The sequence below is a fragment of the Conger conger genome, chromosome 6, assembly GCF_963514075.1.
Source record: "Conger conger chromosome 6, fConCon1.1, whole genome shotgun sequence".
NCBI classification, from domain to species: Eukaryota; Metazoa; Chordata; class Actinopteri; order Anguilliformes; family Congridae; genus Conger; species Conger conger.
In genome coordinates this window covers 34,416,331-34,437,658 of record NC_083765.1, presented here as the reverse complement: position 1 = coordinate 34,437,658, position 21,328 = coordinate 34,416,331, and the positions used below count along the sequence as shown (strand labels likewise).

The following is a 21,328-nucleotide window of genomic DNA, read 5'->3' as shown; positions in this document are numbered from 1 at the left end:
GCAGTAGAACTACTCACCCTCACAGCAGTAGAACTACTCACCCCCACAGCAGTAGAGCTACTCACCCCCACAGCAGTAGAGCTACTAACCCCCACACCAGTAGAACTACTCACCCTCACAGCAGTAGAGCTACTCACCCCCACAGCGGTAGAGCTACAGAGCTACTCAGCCCCACAGCGGTAGAGCTACTCACCCCCACAGCGGTAGAGCAACTAACCGTGTCACTGTCATCAATCATCACTGTAGAGCCACAGAGTAGACCCATTAAAGGGGCATTCCACCACAAAACAGCACTTAGCTCATTTAACAGATAAAGGTGTAACTGATTAATTTCTGTGCGGCTGGCCAAAGCAACCTCTGCACAGAGATAGGCTACTCTGTGTATATGTTATAATAACAAACATCTCTACCTTTCCTCAGTTTTGTAAAACTACGGCGAGCCGGGTAATTTGAATTTAAGGACAGCTTTGAAGACGGACAGCTTCTTGCACCACCTTTGAGTTTAGCTTCCTCAGAAGAGCCTGCCAGACATGACCAGCTCACTGATGCATGTGAAAGCCCATCCTGCCACTGTATTTAGTGAAGGCGCAGTAGTTTGGGGCTACACCCTTCATCAGGAGGACAGCTACACTTCATTTCACAGGTGAATTCCCCTTTAAGGGCCATTACTCAGACCCAGAAACTCAATGCCTCCCCCACCCCAACACCTTCACCTCCACCACGACCAGTCATCTCCTCCTGCACCACACCTACCTCAGACTCAATCACATCCACCTCCAGGGCAGGCAATCTGTCGCAACTGTGTCACTTGTAAGAAGGACTTGCTTCTTGTTTGTTCTCATGTTTATATAGGTCTTTGGCTTTATCATGGTAATAGTCGTGCCGCTGCTTGTATTGATACTTAAATCAATTCTAAATTTGATTTGGCAATAGTGCAGTACTTTTGTTGCGGCCATGTCAACACAACACACCTGAACCAGACTTTGGATACAGAGACCAAGTATCCTCCTTCCCACATTGTCCAACATGCTCTGGACATCCTACCTGGTGCTGAAGTGGATGGACAAGTCGGAAACAGTGGTAGCTCTTGAACTGAGCTGCGCTACCGTGGGCGAAATGTACAAGGTAGGACACTGTGACGCATCATATTGCCACTGTGGTTTTAAACTGAACTCAAATATGATATAATATAACAGAACATGTAAAAAGTGAAAATCCCATAAGATAGTTCCGTTGACATGTGTTTGTTAGGAGCTTAGTTATCCGAGAAACCCAGCTGTGTAAGTAATGGAAATATACTAGGCCTTCAGTAGTGTGCTAGCGCAGAAGCATTTCGGTAAAATTACACTAAGGTAGCACTGCTCCATGGGCAGGATCGGCCTAGGCATAACTGACAGCAGGGTGAAAAACTTCACAGTGCATGTGCTGTTAGGAATCGCTAGGCAATCCTGGGGTGAGAGGGCAGCTTGTCTGAACATCAGCATTCCTCAGACCGGGGAAGAACCTCCATTTAAGTGTGAAAGGAGCATCTGAAAGCTAGCTGGTTTATGGGGCTGTCCCGCCATCTCACAGGTGGTTCCTGCCCGTTTCCAGTGCCTGCTGGTGACAGTGCAAAGAATATGAACAGAGCTAAGGAGCAAGGAGGAGAACAAAAAGTAAAAGAAGGGGGAAAAAGGGAGAAGGAGGAAGTGAGAGAGAAGATAAAAGCGTAGCAGGCACTGCAGTGGAGCCAGATGCTGTTCCCTGTGACAGGGAGGGGCCGGGGAAACCGACAGACTATCTGCTGATGTCATCCCCTCAACTGACTGCGTGCCATTGGCTCCTCGGATTAAAGGCCGGCCCCCGTCCATAAACAAACCAAACATCCAGCCACAAGTCACAGGGCATGACTAAACAGCCCATGTAACAAGGCAGAGGCATTCTCACAAAATTATGCACACTGTTTGGTACACAAGGTCCAACAAAGCGGCCATGCAGAGAATGGTTAACAGGGAGGCCGCAGTAATCTATGCCTGATAACCTGATCCATACAGTAGATCAAAGTTCAGAGGCCTGTTTAATCAAAAGCTGATTAACTACACACAGCTTCCCAGCAGGCTGTGTCCACAGGACTGGCAATGGTCTCCAAAGAGCAGAATCCCTCCATCAACCCCTTTCTCCTTCCTTCACCCGACAAAAACAGGGGGAACCCACTCTCCCCCTCCCCCTCACCCTCCCTTCAGTCAATAATCTGGAGACTCCACCCCCTGAAGTTGTGTACAACTCACAGCACTGAGTCAAGAAAAGGAAGAGTGAGAGGGGGAGAGAGAAAGGGGGGGGAAGGTGGAGAATTTAAATGAACCAAAATTAGAAATGCAATTACGACTGCTGTTGCCTTGCATTTGTATAGGGACGCACCAATATATCGGCCAACGGTCGCTATCGGCCAATGAGCAGAATCGGCTGATAAAAATAACAGTTGGTAACAAACTGATGGTCAGCTCCGAATATGTCCCGCCAATCAAAAGGAAAAAAGTATATTTATTTGTAATAAAAGAGATTTAATTTGCCCATCAAAGAACAAAATAATTGCACTGTGTTTTCCATATTCAGCACTTCCCCCAAAACTGTACAGGTATGCCAGGCCAGCAAAGTGTTTTATTAAATGCCAAATATCTATACAGTATGCAAGAGCACTTGACTGGACCAGTGTGACAAGAAATCTTGTGTCCCCCTATTTTCAGTTCCAGTGTCATTGTGATGCATCGACCCCTCATTGATACAACGGCATCACGTGATTGTGTACTTACGTGATCAGTTATGTTAGTTTACATAGCAGGCCGCCAGCAAGGTAGCTGTTGCCTTTTTATATGAACAAGTATGTCAGTCTGAATATTTGCCTGCTAAACAGTGCTAGCTGACCACCTAGTTTGTGATAGCTACATACCTTGAAAATTTGAGCGAGCATAAGCTAAGCCAAGTTTACATAGCAAGCTAGGGAGATGGTAAAGTTACGCTGTTACACTTGATTAAATTAATTAATTTAGCTGAAATATGTAGTTAACAGGAGTTAGCCATCAAAGGCATAGGACTTATCCACTTGGGTAGGCTTCTAAGCGTATCTACTTCGCTAACAGTAGCTGCCTCGTGCTGACTGTAATTCACTACTGCATTGCTCACTTTTTTCTCAGAATTTAAGCAGTTGAACATAAAAGTTACGGATGCAGAATTGTAAAACAAGAATTGGGATAGGTTTCAGCGACGATTCCCCCAAATAATCGGAGATCGGCATCAGCCAGTAATTTTAATAGCGGTGAACCCCTACATTATTATATCAAGGTTTGGCAGACACAAATGTTTTTGTAAGGGCGAGAAGGAGGGGTGGAGAAGGAATCCTTTCTTAAAGACCTGTGAGATGACATAAGGACTGTCGCAAATTACATTTCCACTGTGTGGCTGGGCCACAGTCATACAGGACACATTTCACAGCGCCATAACAACAACACCTCTTAAATACTGACCCGTACTCCTGTCTCTTCCCGGAAAGCACACTGGCTACAGCACTGCTTCACCCAAACAGGGCTGACACCAGTGGGTCCGGTTTCACTGGGGGCTGCTAATGAAGATAAGGCCACTTGACCCCACATCAAAGCACCACCTTCAGCCGGCCACATATTTAACCATATTTTCAACAGGGACAACATCTTGGGAGGGAGGGGGGGGGACAACACTCTAGGAAACACTTGAAACAAATGCCTCCATTAACTCAGTCCATTAAAAATCACCATCTTCCCACCACCACTCAATCCTAAATTATCAAGCCAAACAGTCAATATTTTCTACAACAAAATCCCAGGAGTACAATTAGCTATTCCACACTCCTGCCACTGGACTACGTGCGCCAATTGGCTATTAATTGGCTTGGATTCCCATCTGAGACGGTACGCCACGCCTCTTTATTTTAGTTCTCACCGTCTTGCCTACTGTTGAAAGGCTTCATGCTAAAGCAATTAAGCAAATGAAAAAATCCAAAGCCCCACAACGATAGACCTGCTAGACATGCTAAGTATGGCAGGGGTTAATGAGGAGAACAAAAGCCAACAATGCCTGAGAGAATCAATGTCGGGAATTTCTGTCTGCATCTGGATCCAGTCTTGGGTATTTGTTCCATTATATTTATCATTTAACCGCAGAAAAACACATGGTATTATTTTACCTATAACCTGTAAAGAGTATGGCATAGTATTATTTTACATAGACAAAAACTTCAAAGCTTTTTTTAAATGTTCCCGGCCATAGCCTGGATTTGTGTCATGCCCTGTGTCTTAGACTTCTTTTAACACCTTTGAGAGTCGATTGGTTGTGGTTATTAAAATAACACTGTGTGCCTTCCTGTATTTCCGGTTGCACATGTGGAGAATATTCAAAGCTCTTTGTAACCTGCCTGTTGTTCGCAAGGCAGGCAGGCTAACAATTCAAGGTCACCTCTCTACCCCCCCCCTAAAAACTAAACTCCCTGGCAGATTTGGTTAAAATGTTCCTTCTGTTAAATTTTTATTTTTATTTTTTTCCCCCACAAAGAAATTGCCTGGTGTTGACCTTTGAACTAGGGACATAGCTCCTCCTCCAAACTGCCAGGCTAGGGAACATTTCAACTGGAGAACCTGGGCAGGGTGCCAAGTAGCACAAGTGTGTGTGCGCGCGCAGCGCACATCCACACACGCACGCACACTCCAGCCTGCGCGCATACCTGCACACGCGCAGACTGAAGGCTCTCCATTCTTTCTCTCCCGTTTCAGAAAGGCTCTTGTCCGCCCATTAGTGAGTGAGACACCTTCTCAACAAAAACATAACCAGCACCTAGCAACTTTGTTTTGTGGAACAAGAAACCTGTGGACTGGCTGAACTGACAACAGGCAGGAAAAGGACAGAACAGCTGGTAGTAATATGGAGCAATGGGTAAAAAGAAAACAACCTTACAATAAACACTTGAATACCACTATAATATAAATAATTAGAAACAACATCATGTCAAATATTTACACCAAAATGTTGACAGTTCATCCATCTGTACACACTTTCACAGAAATGCCAGCCTTTTAATATTAATATTGTTTCTATGTAGTGAGCTGGGCATGTTTTTAGACTCATAGACAGACCCAGCCAGAAGCACAGATACAAACACATCTGAGCGCGCACGCACGCACAATAGGATGTCCTGTGAGGGCCACCTCCTCCCTATCGTCCGAGGCTCCCTATAGAGCCCCGTTCTCATTCAGAGAACACTTGAACACACAGCTCCCTGGCGTAGCTAGCTAGACCCTGTCCGATCTCCCAAAAAAACGCTGTGCTGCACTCTTAAACGGAAGACAGCAGACGACAACCACAATTTCACGCATCGCAGACACACAGCTGCGTTTTTATTCCTGGAGGTACAACAATGTACCTATAAAAGCAACAGCCAGGCCCGCTTGGGGATTTGAACCCATAACCCTCAGGTGTAGGCCTAGCTCCCAGTGGTTCACAGAAGGGGCGACTTATGCAAGCCAGGGATTCAGTTCACCACACAATGTCGTGGCACCCCTGCAGTTCTTTTTATTTCTTTTCACAAGCCAAAATATCGACCCCCACCAGAAGGTAAAAGAGGACTGAATTGGGAAGCCGCGACAGCTACGCATACTGCAGGTCAAAGAGCCAAAGCAGTTGACTAACCAAGCCAGCACAGACGTGCTCAAACAGCCCACGGCCTCCAGTGCCATAGGCAGCCTACCTTTGCTCTTCAATAGGCCTCTTTCCTACCATGCCGATACCATGTGAAGCTCTGCAATAGGCCCCTTTCCTACCATGCCGATACCATGTGAAGCTCTGCAATAGGCCCCTTTCCTACCATGCCGATACCATGTGAAGATTCTATGTACCGTGATCAGTCATTCTTTTTAGTATTATTTTTATATATTTTTATATTTATACAGGGTAAGTTGACTCACGCATGCTCTTCTGCAGCAACGCCCTGTTAATGCCCCCCCAAGTACCCTAACATGCATGTCTTTGTATGTTATGTGACCTTTGACCTCTCCTCCTCCTTGCACAGAGCCATGATGAACTGGTCACACCTCAGAGTCAGGATTTGTTGCTACATGGAGTATGTTTTAGGGTTATTATTATTATTTTTATTTTTCAAACTGTGGGTAGAGGACTGTAGAAATGTAAAAATACAAAGTAGATACAAGTAGAAATGTATTCCTGGATCCTTGCTCAGATGGCTTTCCAGAACATTCTGAATACTCTGAACATTCTAAATATGTGGGGGAACAAAGGGGTAACCTAAACAAATGCCACAAAAAATGTATGTCTCCAGACAGTCTCCAGACTTCCACAGCTATATATGGCATGCTAATTTGTCTACCATGTTAGAATTATAATGCAATAATTAAGTGAAGGTTGGCTCATTGACTATATAGTTTGCACAACGTCAGACCTGCAAATGAAGAGAATAGCCATCCCTCTATATAACAAAGCCAATTTCTCTTGGTAGGTCTTAACGGTCAAATGTCCCTCGCATTCCAATGTCACCTTTTTATGGGGAAATGTAAACAAACTAGAGGAGGAAAACAAAGAGGTCAGGAGATTTGACTCCACATGCTTTAATTACATCACACCTGCCCAGCATGGCCGTTTTGTGGATTATGATACGTGAGCGACACATGCCTTGTTTATCAGCTGTGAGTAGCATGAAAAGGGGGTGGCGTTTTACAGTTTCTGTCCCGTGTGTTGGCTCCTTAGTGGACCTTACAAACATCGTCTTCTTAGCCTGCTGTTATGGACGGCGACGCAGGGAGATTTTCTGGGCAATACGGCTACGGTCACAAAAAAGAAAGGTGCACCACTGTCTGTAATGCTTACATCATCTCTTACGCTCTCCCTCTCCCTCTCTCTCTCTCTCTCTCAGGTTGACTCTGAGCTTTTAGTTTCCAATATCTCAAGCTGCATATTAATCGCCATATGCTAGATAACACTAATTTAACGAAAGCCTAACAAACACACCTGTCAGCATACAGCGAGAAGCAGGTTGGTTCGTCGCGATTCAATGCCTCCCTCGACTCAAATGAATATCGAGCAGTTTTGTCTTCGTCAACATAATCGTATGTGCCATGGAATCCGTAATGACCTGGAATGATAATTATGGATTCCCGTCAAGTCCTAGGAACGCGTGTGCTTTAACGATTTAGCTAAACATACACGCGATGAATATCATTGTGCCAACTGAACACAATGAAATATTTTACCTGCAGTAGCCTACTACGTATGCCAACACCTCATCTGCTTTTTTTTTTTTTAACCTACAGACACACAAAGGGGGAAAATACTGGTCGAAATCAGTATGACGGCACGCAGACTGTGGCATTAAATGCAGTCAGTTCTGTTTATAGCTATAATCTTTTTTCCTCCATTTTTCTCTCCCCCCCCCCCCCCCCCCCAACAACAAAAGAAGGTTGGGAAAAGACTGGCGTATAATAAGGGCTAGCCTTATTAAAATACAACAAAATGCGCGAGACATTAGGCATATGTCTGTCACGCATGAATAAGGTGCTATAGCTACAGTATTTTTATTGCTTTCATCATATAGCCTAGGCAGCTAGGTACAAAGGGTCTTGTTTATTTGGCAGGTTAAAGGCAACCATGACTGACTATTAGGCTACATATATTATTATTATTATTATTATTATTATTATTATCATCAGCATCATCATCATCATTTTTATTATCATTATGCATAAAGGCAGCCAGATAGATGGCTCGTTAGCCATGTCAAATTTCTAAAATATTGTTCATCGTAGATTTTTTATCAACGCTGAAAGCATACATAATATGAATAATCAGGAGCCTAGTTAGCCATCTACGCAAAAAAGAGTGTTAGCTAGCTAGTTAGCGAATTGTTATGCGAGCCTGAAGTCTAGTTTGCTATGTGCAAACGCTGTCATCGTTAGCTAATGTAACTAGCTAGCTCACTGTCAACCGTTTGGCCATTCCCTGTCCTTTTGTGAGACAAAGCAAAGGGGGACGGAAAAGCAGCTCAAACTAGATCTAGGAGACTGCATATACACAGATAATCGCACACACTCGACACGACGCTTGTAGCCTGGGCAGCACTGGCCAGACTAAAGGCGGTTAGCTCATGGATACACTTCGTCATGTCTATATACCTTTGTAATGCACCCGCAGATTGTTCTGTGAGAGCCCGATGTAGCTGTATTTATCCTTGGGGCTCCAAGATCGGGGTAAGGGGGTCTCTTCCTCATTCACGGCCGGGTAGAGCCGCTTCAAGCGCTCATTTAGTTCTCGCTCCTGGTAATTAAATGCAGGGTCCCCCACTTGTAGGCTCCCCGCTCCAAGCTCCGCCATATTTTTTGGCTTTAATTTTTTTGTTTTGTTTGGCTTTTTTCAACGGTACTGTGTCAATCCGCAGGAAGAGGAGAGAGTGAAATAGGTTGGTGAAGCACAGCAGCAAAGCGATATCCCCGGATAACCAACGCTGTTCAGTCGGACTGTCAGTGCCGTGTTTGGGTATTGTAGTTGAAGATGGCGTCTTCTGCAGTGAGTGTCTACGGCAATGTAGCTTTACTGTCAACTACAGCACCCATAAATAGCTTTGAGGCTGCCCCTGTTTAGGTTCACGAGTGAGGAGGAGGGGAAAATGTAGTTTCACGGTCCACTCACTTTTGCAATCATTTCACGGACCAAACACAATTATTCCCTCATTCCTACAAGCCCCAAAGTGCATTTCGTGACCCCCGTATTTGATACAAATCACGGGAAAGGTAGTTCAGTATTATTGGTATGCATTTCACTTCAACGTATTGGTTTCATAAGAAACTACATATTCCAGATACACTAGATCATGCAAGTTGCTTGTGGATTTTTTTCCTTTCCTCCACAAAAATTGCATTCCAATGTTTTCAATAAAGTTGTAATTTATTGTTTCTTAAAAATAGGTATATGGCTATTTTATTACGAAATAGTATTTAATATTTAGCGTGTCTTATTAAGAGTGGTTAATACTTTTGATGTGCTAGCCACATCTTGGTGTTCAGTTAACTTGCCAAACAATGTGCCGCGATTTGCAGAATAAATGATATTTGGGTGGAATACATGAGTATGGAATTAAATAGACAGATAATGCCATTAATCTCGTAGATACCAAATCAGTAAAAGACGGCTTTATGTCATATTAAACTTTTACAAATATTTATGTTTAGGACAATGCGGAGGACTTCATTCAGGGTCCTGTCTGGGTCCTCAGTCTCCAAGACAACGATATACACAAACTTCAGCACAGTGGTTTTCATCCACTTTTTCACACTGTGGGAAGATGCTGTGAAACTATTGTTATTCGATAATAAGATGAAATGAGAAATAAATAAGATGTCGGTTCAAAACATCAGACTCCCTCCTCTACCAGTACCTGAAAGGCAAGACTCTTATTTCGTTTTATGCAAATATGGATTTTGATGGATAGAGTAGACATTGGCCAGCTAGTCTAGTCTAGTTCATAGATAGGTTGCTCATTAATTGCTCATTAATTAGGTTACCGTGCATGTTAGCGATGTATAATGAAGCTGGTGGTATTTTCTCTAGAAATACCCAGCCAGATAACTAGATAACTATTTATTCATGGATTTACTGAAGGCTTAATATACTGTATGAAGTAAACTTACTACTGATTCCATCACAAATTAAGCATGATTTCATCACATCAGCCAGTCTCCCCGGCTAGCCATTGATGTGCACTTAAATATTAGCTAGCTAGTTTTATTGTATTTTTTGCTTAACCCTTTAAGGCGTAGAATCACAAATATGTGATTAGAATGTTCATAACTGACTAATTTTGGTAATGTTGAACAGTAACACTGTGTGACATTAGGCCAATATTAGTAGTCACTTATGCTGTCATAATGACATCAATGAAAACAGTGTGTTCCTGGCATTATTGTTGATGTCGCAGCACTGCGTTTTTACTTTTGTGTATGACAACGACCAATGTTGAAGTTCATGTACGTTCTGCGATTTAAGTCGAGAGATGCCCCGACGGAGTAAAAACAAAATTTTAAGGAAACTAGTTAACTTAATCCCATTGTTTTTCTTAGACCGTACCCAGGCTATTCTCCTCGTGACAATGACAAAAGGATGTCGAAGACAAAGACTAGTCACATGGGGACAGGAGAATCACGAGTAAGAGACGCTGCTAATTCGAATTTATTTGGCAAATAGGATTAAGCTACTTAAAATCGGTTACAGGCTAGAATCCATTTCCGAACACATGCATCTGTGCAGTGACGTCACATAAGGGTTTTGTTTAGAACCTGTGCGCAAAACCATTGTGCACTCCTGTGATGCCGCGTGCTGAAATCCAGATAAACACGGGGTGTAAGCATGCAACACTTACTCTGCAAGAATATGGTGCTAGGGGGAGTTATGCTTTCATAGGATTATTAAATACTTTATAATATTACATAAATTGTATGTGCACCAGCAGAGTGCTATGCAGAAGTCTAAAATGAAAAAAAATGTCCCAAAGACCTCCAAGGTAGGACCCGCCTCAGGCTACCTGTCCACGTGGCCGGCTCACATGACGTCACGGATCATTGATGAAGGGAAGAGTTGCTTCACCCGGGAAAAGATAAGGATCCATGGGTAGGTCACATTGACATCTCAACAAACATTTTATGCATTAAATATAATTTGCTTCAACACACTTCAGATGAGATTGTTGTTTGACAGTTGTTTATGACAGTTGGAAAGGAAGGTCAAGCCACCCAGCTGCTTTAACCCTTCGATTCCCTTACCAGCTTATGTAGCAGTCGATAACAGCTCCAGGACCTAAGAGTATTTGACAACTTGACAATAAAGTAGCCTTTGTTCCCTTGGATTAAAGCTGAGGAGTAAATAAATGTCTGTGTGAAATCGTGTGGTATTTGCTGGATGGCCCAGGTGTGACGATGGCCTCAGTGGACCTCCCCTGGGGAAGCCTCGCTTCCTGGTGCTCCTGGAGGAGCATTTGAGGCTGAAGCTGCAGGACTGGAGCCCGGAGCTGCCCAAAGCACATGAATACAAACTGCAGGTACCACCACTTCTTGTAGACTACAGGAACCAGGATTCCTTTCTTCTGGAGTCTTAGTCACGTGGGGTGGGTGTATGTCTTTGACCTCTTTGACGCTGTGGTACTACCGATCTGACTGATGCCCCAGCGTCTGTCTTTCCATCCGTCTTCATGTCTTCCCCTTCAGGCATATCGAGATGTCTTTGACTACTTCATCGAGGACTTCAGAACCTACAAGCCTCTCCTCATTTCCATCAAGAACGAATATGAAACTGCCCTAGGTATGTGACTCTGCTATCAATGCCAACTTATTATCAGCAGGTTCATGCAATATGATGCTGTCAGAGAACATCAAGAGAGGTCCAACCAAGAGGCTAAATTGCTCAGCACTTAAACCTGCTTATGCAGACCTCTGACCTCTGCTGTTTTTACAATGAGGAAAGTTTCTTACCATGAGCTGTTGGTCCATACTTTGTGTTTATTGGGATTGCACAAGTCATTGTATAGCCTAGATTGTTATGTACGAAATGGAAGGTTTATTTGGGTGAAATACAGCATTAACACAGAAAAAAGCAATTATCTGGCTGTTGTTTGTCATCACAAATTGAACATTTTCTCTGGCTTTTCTCAGAGAGTTACAGCAGACTTACATAGCTCTCGTACGGCTAGGCTAAAGTGGAATAGGAGCTGATAGTTGAGATGGCCATCTTTCTTCATTTGACACTATTGGAGTCTGGGTTGGTAGCACATGACTGCTGATGTCACGGCCCCCAGGGCACCTGCGGGACCGGATCCGGGAGCTGGAGCCCCTGCGGGCACAGCTGGCCAAGGTGGCGGAGGAGAGCGACCTGCGCATCATGGCTCTGTGCAAAGAGGAGAAGGAAGAGGTGACCAAATTGAAGGAGGAGTGCAGAAAGCTGGAGAAAGTGATTGACGTCCTGAAGGAGGAGCAGTTGTGTCTACAGGCACAGGTATTGCGCAAAGTTCTACCATCACATGGAACTACTGACCTGATCTGAACCTTTTTTACTGAGCTGAACATTTACTTAAGCAATTGAGGTTCACCCATAAATATCCTTCATGGGGGTTTTGCAATTTCTTTGGTACACTTGTCAAGCTAGTTGAACTTACCACAAATATGTTGGAATTTTCCATATTGGCCAATGAGGCTAAAACATGGGCTTTTTTTAACACACTTCTTTTTATAAAGCTATATTCCTTGACAAAAGCTGCCTCTAAGAGGAGTGCTGCTTCTAAGAGGAGTGCTTTTGTGCAGCACCAAGGACAAAATCACTATTGTGTCATTAGTCACAAACAGTTTCTTTCTACACCAAACAGAATGACACCTGCGGTAATTTTCTTAACATACTATTTTCAGTCTTTAGTCAAATATAGGTTAAGTACCCTTGCTTATGCCTACAACAACAGCAGCTACATCTGGGAATCGCATTGCGAGGCCCTGACCACTATGCTACACTGGTAAATGGTAAATGGTTGGCATTTATATAGCGCTTTTATCCAAAGCGCTGTACAATTGATGCTTCTCATTCACCCATTCATACACACACTCACACACCGACGGCGATTGGCTGCCATGCAAGGCGCCGACCAGCTCGTCAGGAGCATTTGGGGGTTAGGTGTCTTGCTCAGGGACACTTCGACACAGCCCAGGCGGGGGATCGAACCGGCAACCCTCCGACTGCCAGACGACTGTTCTTACTACCTGAGCCATGTCGCCCCACACTGCCGTCCCATGTTCCCCCTTTCTCTCTTCATACCTCTCGTCTTCTGTACCCTCTTCCCCCTTTGCCCTCCCTCCTTCTCTCTTTGCCCCCTTTGTTTCTCTTTCTCATTCTCCACACAGGTAAGTTGTCTGGAGGAGGATCTTCGTGCTCAGTACCAGGCATACCGCGACGAACGGGATGCCCGCAACCTGCTCATCGACAAAGTCAACTGCTTGACCAACGAGAAGGAGCAGGACCACCATGAGGAGCACGAGGGTAGGGCTAATGAACCACAGATATGCCATAACTGGAGCAAGCCCAGACAGCCATTTTGGATAAGATCAGTCCTTTGTATTGGATATGATCATTTTTCAAATGCTATTTTCCTTTTTTTTTTTGTCCAGTTTGGAAAACTTAATCATGCACAGTGTTCAATGCTAGCTCTCCTGTTGATTTGGGCCCATTGCTCACTTGTCTATTGCCAGTTACACAAGTTACACTTGCACTGACATGAGTCAGAGGTAGACATTTTACAGGCAAACTTGAGTGCAATCAATCAATGCGTGGGGGTCGCTGAAGCACGACTAGGCACTGTCATCCTATCTTATTGAAACCTACCAATCCCTGAGCAATGTTAGAGCCAGTTGTGTGTCACCCTGTGGAGCTGTTCAATACCGGACTGTGGGGCTCATCCCTGCACTAGAACTATGTCTTACGAGAATGAGCCACCGAGCAGCCCCCAACTGTGCTTCTGATGTATTCACCTATTTGTGGAAGCATAGTTCCTAATCTTTCACTCGCAAGTGTTTGTTGAAAATGCTACCCTTGACAGTATTGGGCTCTAAGGGCTTATTGACTTAAGTGAGTGGCACTGACTGTTGGCTCCTGCGCCTGGCCTCTTGGCCTCTCTGTCGCCCCCAAATGCAGAGGAGGACATACTGAAGCTGAAGCTGACACTGAAGGTGTGCCGGGAGGATATGACCCGGGCCCAGGTGCAGCTCAACCAGCTTCAGGCTGACTATGCGGATGTGGTACCCCGGCGAGACTGGGACAATTTGGAGCTCACCCACCAGGAGAACCAGGAGAAGGTAGGCCATACACATACCTGCAGCTATGCCCTGGTCTGACCAGTAGGTGACTTTGAGTCAGGGGCAGGTGCCAAAAGCAATTGTTGCTTGTGCTCAGTAGTTTTGAGATATCACGCTTCATAATATTTGAATGTGGAATGTTTTGAATGATGTATCTCCCTCTGTGGTTTTGAAATTCTATAAGGAATAGAATTTTGGCCTGCTGTATGTGAAAAGAGCATTACAAGGAGCATTTTTGTTAACTGATTTCTCTTTTCTAACAAAGAGCTCTGTCCTGGATTTGGAGCTGGGTTTGTGGAGCTGGGTTCTCTAGTGTGGAATTCTGGTGGCATCTGTCAGTGTTTTGACACAAGCTTTTCCGTAAAAGAACTAGATTAATGAACACTACCAACCAATGTCTCTTTGTATCAACTCACCTCCTACCCTACGCGCATGCATACATATACACACACACGCAAACTTGCACACTTGTGCACTCTCATACTGTACATACCCGCACACACACACACACACACGCACACACATGTACTTGCACACTTGTGCACTCTCACACTGCACACACACACAACACACTCCAGCTGGAGACGTTGCAGAAGGACTTTGAGGAGCTGAAGGCGCAGCATGACACGCTCACAGAGGAGCACCAGCAGGTGGTGCTGGAGAGGGACAACCTGCAGGCCAAGCTGGAGGGCGACCGCACCTACACCCCTCGGCCCACGTGGGAGATATGCGCAGGTACGGCACCGAGAGAGACGTGCGTTAGACTCACTCTGTGCTCCCAGCACTGCGGAAACAGATTTATGCTTTGAGAACAGAATGTGCCGCAATGTGGCAAAACCAGCCCTAGTTGAACCCAAATCTCAGATGCAGTTTTATCAGATAATTATTTTAAACTGGAGGTGTGGACTGTGAGTCAGCCCCGTCTGAGCACTGAGGGCAAACGGCTCTGTTTCCCGAGCAACTTGTTACAACATCTTGGCTTCAGCAGCCTCAGCTCCTCCAGCCTGACTGCAGCATGTCTGAAAGCACGTGCGTGAGAGACATTGCTTATTTTACACGATTTATTTTCACGGGGTGAAATATATAACTTTTGCGCATGCACGCTTACAACTGATATTTGCTGAAGTAGTTTGGGGCAACTACCTTGAACAGGGCCCACCTGGCAACTGACTCTGAGCCCTTTGGGTTACAAGACAAATCTTGTAACACTTTCACCGCATCGCATATGTTATTATTATTGACTAAGAACACCCAGCTACTGTATTCCTGCTGTCCGACAGGAGGCTAGTCACATACCTAACTGAATACTTTCAGGTGAAAATTGTAATGTTCCAAGGACAACAGAAGGGAGAGTACATGTCTCTGTGTATTGTGTCTGTGCATGTTCATGTATGTGTGCGTGTGCATGTATATGTGTGTTGGTGTGTCGGTACATGTCTCTGTCTGTGTATTGTGTCTGTGCATGTTCCTGTATGTGTCCACGTCTCTGTGCCCTGCAGACGCCCTGGGCGGGAGCGAGCGGTGGGCGGAGGTCTCCTCTGACCTGAGCAGCCAGCAGCTCCTGGAGCTTGTCCTGACAGAGCTGGGAGTCGTTCCTGACGTGGAGGAGAAGGAGGTACCCCACCCGTCCCCTCCCTCGAAACATAACTCACAGAGCAAAAAGGATATCTTGAGAGTGTCTTTTAAATATACATCACATGCAGTGTACAAAAGGGTGTTTATTACCAGTAGGATGAACAAAGTCAAGTGATGAAGTAAAACAGTGGCATCTACTGTCTGGGTAAGGAAAATGCAAGCACCTGTGGGGGGACCCAGGTACCCTAAGGCTTTAAAGGCCAGTTTATAGTCCAGCAACAGTGTCGCTCCACTGCAATTGCAGAACGTTCATGAACATTGTCATATCCCCTGACGTAGATGTAGGTTGTCGTCAAAAAGTATAAATGCACTCCAGTCGCCCAAATGTGGCTGTGGCCAGCAACATCCATTGGACCTTGTTAGTCGCAGCGACACATTGCCCCTGGACTTCATGACCATCCTGCAGCTCTTCTCTGTGAACATACACTACCCGGGAAACCATGCTATGTTAATTACTATTCAGTTTTATCACAGTGTTTGACAACAGCTCACAAATTCTGGGGTACGTCCATGCCAGCCCCCTGTTTATGGTCCGTGCTGAAACTGGGCATGGGAATCCAACATTACAGCTAATGTCATTCCAGTAATGGTACAGTGATAGAGTCCATGTTTTCTCCTTGTTGGTTTTTAAATGTGTGTCGTAAGCAGCAGCTATTTGTAGTGAGAGTATTAATTTCAATTACAGTGAACTGAGTTTCCAGAGAGAGAGGGGCAAGCGTGCAGAACAGGAGAGAGAGAGGGATAGAGAGAGGAGAGGAGCAGAAGACAGCTGGTTCCTAAGAGAGAGAGAAAGTTTTGTACACGTGCGGGATCAGCATTTGTTCTGTTCTATTGACCACAACAAATGCAGTGCCTTCAGTTTTCTTAAAAAATAAAGTGTGCGGTCGAAAATGTACCAAACTAGGTCACTGCTCACTGCTTCTTGACATCAATTTTGCATGGTTTATATTGTGGTTGAAAGATGCTCAGAAATTGTATGAAAGAACTAAGAAAGAGCACCGTGCTGGACAAACACTGAGATGACCGTGGCTAATTAGCGTACTTGTTAAATAGCAATCCTTCTGTTGATCACTCGCCAGTCTTCACCTTTTCATGCACTTTAGCTTTGCTCATCACTGTAAAATGACATAAATGTGAGCTAACTAATGGTGATCATTCTTCTGTATCTTTCTTTTTCCACTGAAAGTCACAGCCCAGTGAATTGCTACCATTTTGTGTAGCCATGAACAAAAATGTATCCAAAATTGACTCCAAACAGCGTGTTATGCAAATGAGGATCTTGTCATCACTGTGGCCAAACTAGACCAAGGTTCTAAAAGCTCCCATTAAGTTGACTTGTTTTTTTCTTTTTTTTGACTGCACAAAAGGTGCAGACAACCTGAAAATTGTGAAGAAAAAGTGAATGTTGGTTAAATACGAGCTTCAGAGACAAGATCTCATGCTCCATCTCGTAGTCATTGCGGTTGATGATATGAATGACATCACCTGTGTAACTCTGAAAATGCTCCAGTACTGACAGATGTACTCGCAGGCCCTGTGATGTTCACAGATGGCTTGTTGTTCTGGCTTTACAAACAGAAGACATTGTTCATCCAGTGTAGCGGTTCCTTTGCTTCATTTTGAATTGGTTCCAGTGGCTTTTGATTCCTTTGAGTAAATAAATGTCAGAAATGCACTTTGAGAATAATTTGAGTAATTTGCATAAGAGTGGGTGCTAAAAGCAGGATTGCCATTTGCAAGCAGTTCTCAGTGTGAGAAGGAGAAGATGTGGCAAGTACTGTGGCTCAGTAAAATTAAACATACACGTAGGTGTTATGCACCTCAAGAGCAGAGAATTCTCATGAGGCATTTTGTCATGTAGGATTTTGAACTATATTAGTTGTCGATTTATGTAACACTGAGTGTACGTAAATCGAGTGAGAACTTTCTAATGACAGAAAATAGACACACAAGGTTATCTTCATGACAGCAGGGATATGATGACTAAAAAAGTCATCTAAAAATGACAGAATAGGATGATTGATAAAGTGGCTTGACTGCTTATTGTCTGACCCTCATACTGTTTGACACACACAATTTATAATACATATGTTCTTTTTGATAATATTATTTTCATCCTGTTACTACAGACGTGGCCTAAGAAAAGTGCAGAGATCTGGCCAGTTGACTTTACCCTGCTTTAAATAAACAACACATAAAAAGCAGCTGCGCTGCTTTGGGGTGATGCCAAGGTGAGGAATTGCACCATGAGTGGGAATTCAGAAACCGCCACCTCGTGAGACCCCAACAACACTGAACAGCAACAAATCACTCTGCCAGGGGAGGTGACAGGAGTGCACGCGCTGTTTGTGTTGTTAGAGATTTGTGTTTTTTTTTTTTTGAGGTGGTGCTCCCCCTGGTGACCACTCAAAGCATTGCTGATGACATACCAGAGTGCCTGCACTACGAGGGGGACTTCAAGAAGACGGTCCTGCAGAAAGCAGAGGCAGTGAGAGCCATAAAGGATGTCTGGAAGGAGAAAGTGACCGAGGATGATGAGGTATGTGCATAAACCAAACTCTTTCCCTGGACTGCAAATTGAAAAGTTGTGGAGGATTTTGGAGGATTTTCCATGCTAGTCTGCACCTTTCCTATAGTATTAGAATTACTATTATATAGTAGTTTTTCTATGCTATTTTTAAATTAAAGCCACTGAAGAAAGAATGTAAGCGCTGTTGTGTTTCGAGTATCATTGACATCAGAACAAAACCTCTGCATGGCGCTGACATTTGGCCCCTTTACCCACAGAAGGAGGAGAGGAGCAGCCTGGCAGAGTTTCTCCACAGGCATCTCGACAGGCAGCACGGGGAGCGCGCTGGAGACTGGGCCTACAGCCTGCTGCAGGCCTGCCAGCAGCACCACCAGGACGACCTCATCGGACTCTTCTATGACATCCTCACTGGAAAGGTGCTTGAGTGGGAACCACTAAACTGGGGCAATGATTGTGCTAAATGTCGCTCACTTAAATTCCAATCACAGCTTTTTCACTGGTTATGATAGTTGTTATGTTCTGTTTATAACAATATTATGTAGGCTTTATGACATAGAGTTCACTTCGAGTAACCAAAGGATTTTCAGTGCTGGTGTGTGACTGTCAGGTAAGAGTTTCATTACAGTGCATGTGTCTGTCGGTAATTGGGTGTAGCAGTGCGCTCTTGTCCACACTTGGTGAGGTGTGACTGTGTGATGTGACAGGTGGATGAAAGCGTGTACCATGGGCAGACCCAAATGCTGTCCCACCTGCTGAAGGAGCTGATCCAGAGTGACACCACTGAGAGCGGGATGCTGACCAATCAGGAGTTCAGGTGAGATCCAGTTAGAACACAGGACATCACCTGAGAATACGGGAGATAAAGGAGTGAGTACAGGAGTCACATAATGGCTCATTTACACTGTGACATTGGCAGAATGGAAATAGGTCCATGATAATTTGGCCACAAAAAGACATTAAACAATCTAACCTGGCTGTCAACTGGTGAAGTGCTTTGATTTCTGGGGCTCATGAAATAATGTGTCTAGCAACACACATCAAGTGTTGATCGCCTAGCTGGCTGCTTCTTCTCTTATCTTGAAAATACTGCAATGGCTCACTAAAAATGACATGCAATTGGCTGTAATTTTGACTGTTTTCTGAATGAATGTTTGGAAGGTACTGGAGAATTATCTTACAGTTTTAATGCAAATGTTTGGCAGGTAGAATCTAATTTGAGTAAAATGTACATTATCCTGTGATATTGAAGCATTGCCGTCCCAAGCACATTTTCCTCTTGCATTCTACTCACACTATTGGTGCCTGTGCTCTTTAGCTGTTAAATAAACCAATATGAGTTTCATGGCAGCTTCTCTCTCGGTTGCAAATGATTTGGTTTCATTCAGTAAGCCGAAATTGAGTGAATTGACAAAGATATGGATTAACTTGCCTAACCCGAGTTTCAGATCAGGTGAGTATGACATGCTCCACTAAGTCAACAGCACTTAATTCTGTTCTGCTCAGCGATTAGCAGAAATCGAATCTTTTTAAAACTGACAAATGAAGCTCCTGAACATTCTGTTTCGGCTATTACTAACATTTGTTAAAAGTACTGCTTGGAATTATTTTCCATTGTTTATAAAGAAAGCACAGATCACTGATTGTAGCTTTTGTACTTGGACTTGCTTATTATGTCAAAGGTGATTGTAGATCCAGCTGCGGATAATTGGTAGTTGCAATGACCGACAGCTTGTTGCTTTGTGCAGCGAGTAAATTTAGGTATTTATTTTTTGCAGTTGAGTTTAATGATCTATTATAACAGTGTATTATGTTGCACAGTAGGGATGACTGTCATGGTATGCAGTGAATTTGACTGACAGGTGTGTTTGTTTCATAGTGAGGCCTTGAAGAGGGCGTTCCCTCTGAAGGAAGAGCAGGACATCGAGGAGCTGGTGACTGCAGCTCAAACAGAGCTGGGCAACAGCGATGGAGGCATTTCCTATCAGGCCCTGTATACAGAGGTATCACACATTTTAGGGGGACTAAGAATGTTGAAAAAAGTTCCGGGTGTAAGGATTGCGGCTTATTCCGTGTGTAAGGATTGCTGTGTGCTGGATCTGAGTGCCTGTTGTCTCCTGAGCAGGATTCAGATGGGAAACACAGGGACTTCTTGAGTCTGGTGAAGCGACAGAGAGGTGAGGAGAGGCACCGGTATGTCAGCCAGCTGAGGGACCAGCTTGGAGAGAAAAGGTGAACACAACGCACTCACACCCATCTTAGCTGATCTAGGATCAGCGAACACAAGGCAGAGGGTGAGCGCAACACACTCACAGCTGTCTGAGCTGATCCAGGATCAGCTAACACAAAACAAAGGGTGATCAAGAATCTGCAAACACAAAGCCCAATACTCGATCCAATAAAGAAAAAGACCACCACCACCACCATCTAAACCTCGATTTCCCTGTCTGTCATTCAGTATGGTGGAGATGGAGGATCTGAAGATGGCCTTTAAGAACATAGACCCAAACTTGGGTCAGGCTATGCTGGAGCGATACCTAGCCCTGGCCTTCCAGACTCTGCCCACCCAGCTGGAGGAGTCCCCTGCCGCCCTGGACACGGACCTGGCCCTGCAGCGCCTCCTGATGGCGGATTTGAACAGGACAGGACCACCACAGGACCCGGTGTAAAACATACAGGATTGTAAACATGTTGTAAACATCCTGACACAGAAAATTCACCTTTCTTTTTTAACAGCTGTGCAGATCTTGTTGTGGCTACACTGGGGCTTGAACCACCAACCATCCGGGTCCCGGTCATGTACCTTAGCCACTAGGCTACAGATTTTTTCTGTAAAATGGTGAGCATTGTTGGGCTGAATGGCCTGTTCTCATCTTTATGTTATGTTATACACACATAGGATTCTTTGTAAACCTCCTGACATAGAAAATGCAAGTTTTTGTAACTTTGGTAAAACATAAAAATTATGGCAACGTGATGTACTTATTATTAGGGACTCTGAAAAACAGAACATGTGGAAACTACTATAGGTTTCTTGGAAAACATCATGCATCCATCTAGGCAATAAAAGTGAACCGTTTCTGGATCAACTTTGTCCACATGGATTCACTTTTCATAAAACCGAATACAGCTAGCATTGTTCCAAGCAGCATGTGAGAGTGTTTGTGAGATACCACTCTGAAACAATGGAACCAAGGAGAAATGAACACAAAATATCCATCATTGAGCTGGAGGTAATCATTTCAGATTTGAGAAGAAAAATTAATTCTCACTCAGT

The 21,328-nt window shown here is 44.3% G+C and overlaps 2 protein-coding genes across 3 annotated transcripts in view; one reads left to right on the top strand and one right to left on the bottom strand.

Moving 5' to 3' along the window:
* The window catches only part of ranbp10 (RAN binding protein 10), a 38,327-nt gene extending 29,662 nt beyond the window's left edge, over positions 1 to 8,665 (bottom strand). Inside the window, exon 1 of the mRNA XM_061244717.1 lies at positions 8,184 to 8,665. Coding sequence (XP_061100701.1) covers positions 8,184 to 8,382 — 199 coding nt within the window. The 5' untranslated portion in view covers positions 8,383 to 8,665. The remainder of the gene's footprint in view (positions 1 to 8,183) is intronic.
* tsnaxip1 (translin-associated factor X interacting protein 1) lies at positions 8,446 to 21,136 on the top strand. 2 transcript variants are annotated; one of them, XM_061244716.1, is made up of 16 exons: positions 8,446 to 8,574; positions 10,125 to 10,209; positions 10,556 to 10,671; positions 10,969 to 11,098; positions 11,265 to 11,358; positions 11,852 to 12,048; positions 12,942 to 13,077; positions 13,729 to 13,889; positions 14,468 to 14,624; positions 15,389 to 15,504; positions 17,908 to 18,063; positions 18,312 to 18,470; positions 18,759 to 18,868; positions 19,931 to 20,054; positions 20,177 to 20,283; positions 20,510 to 21,136. In XM_061244716.1, the coding sequence occupies exons 2-16, from the start codon at positions 10,165 to 10,167 to the stop codon at positions 20,718 to 20,720; spliced, it is 2,019 nt and encodes a 672-aa protein (XP_061100700.1). In that variant the 5' UTR covers positions 8,446 to 8,574; positions 10,125 to 10,164; the 3' UTR covers positions 20,721 to 21,136. The 2 variants fall into 2 exon arrangements, with proteins under 2 accessions (XP_061100700.1, XP_061100699.1); XM_061244715.1 differs by lacking the exon at positions 8,446 to 8,574 and adding an exon at positions 9,310 to 9,449.
* The last annotated feature ends 192 nt before the right edge of the window (positions 21,137 to 21,328 follow it).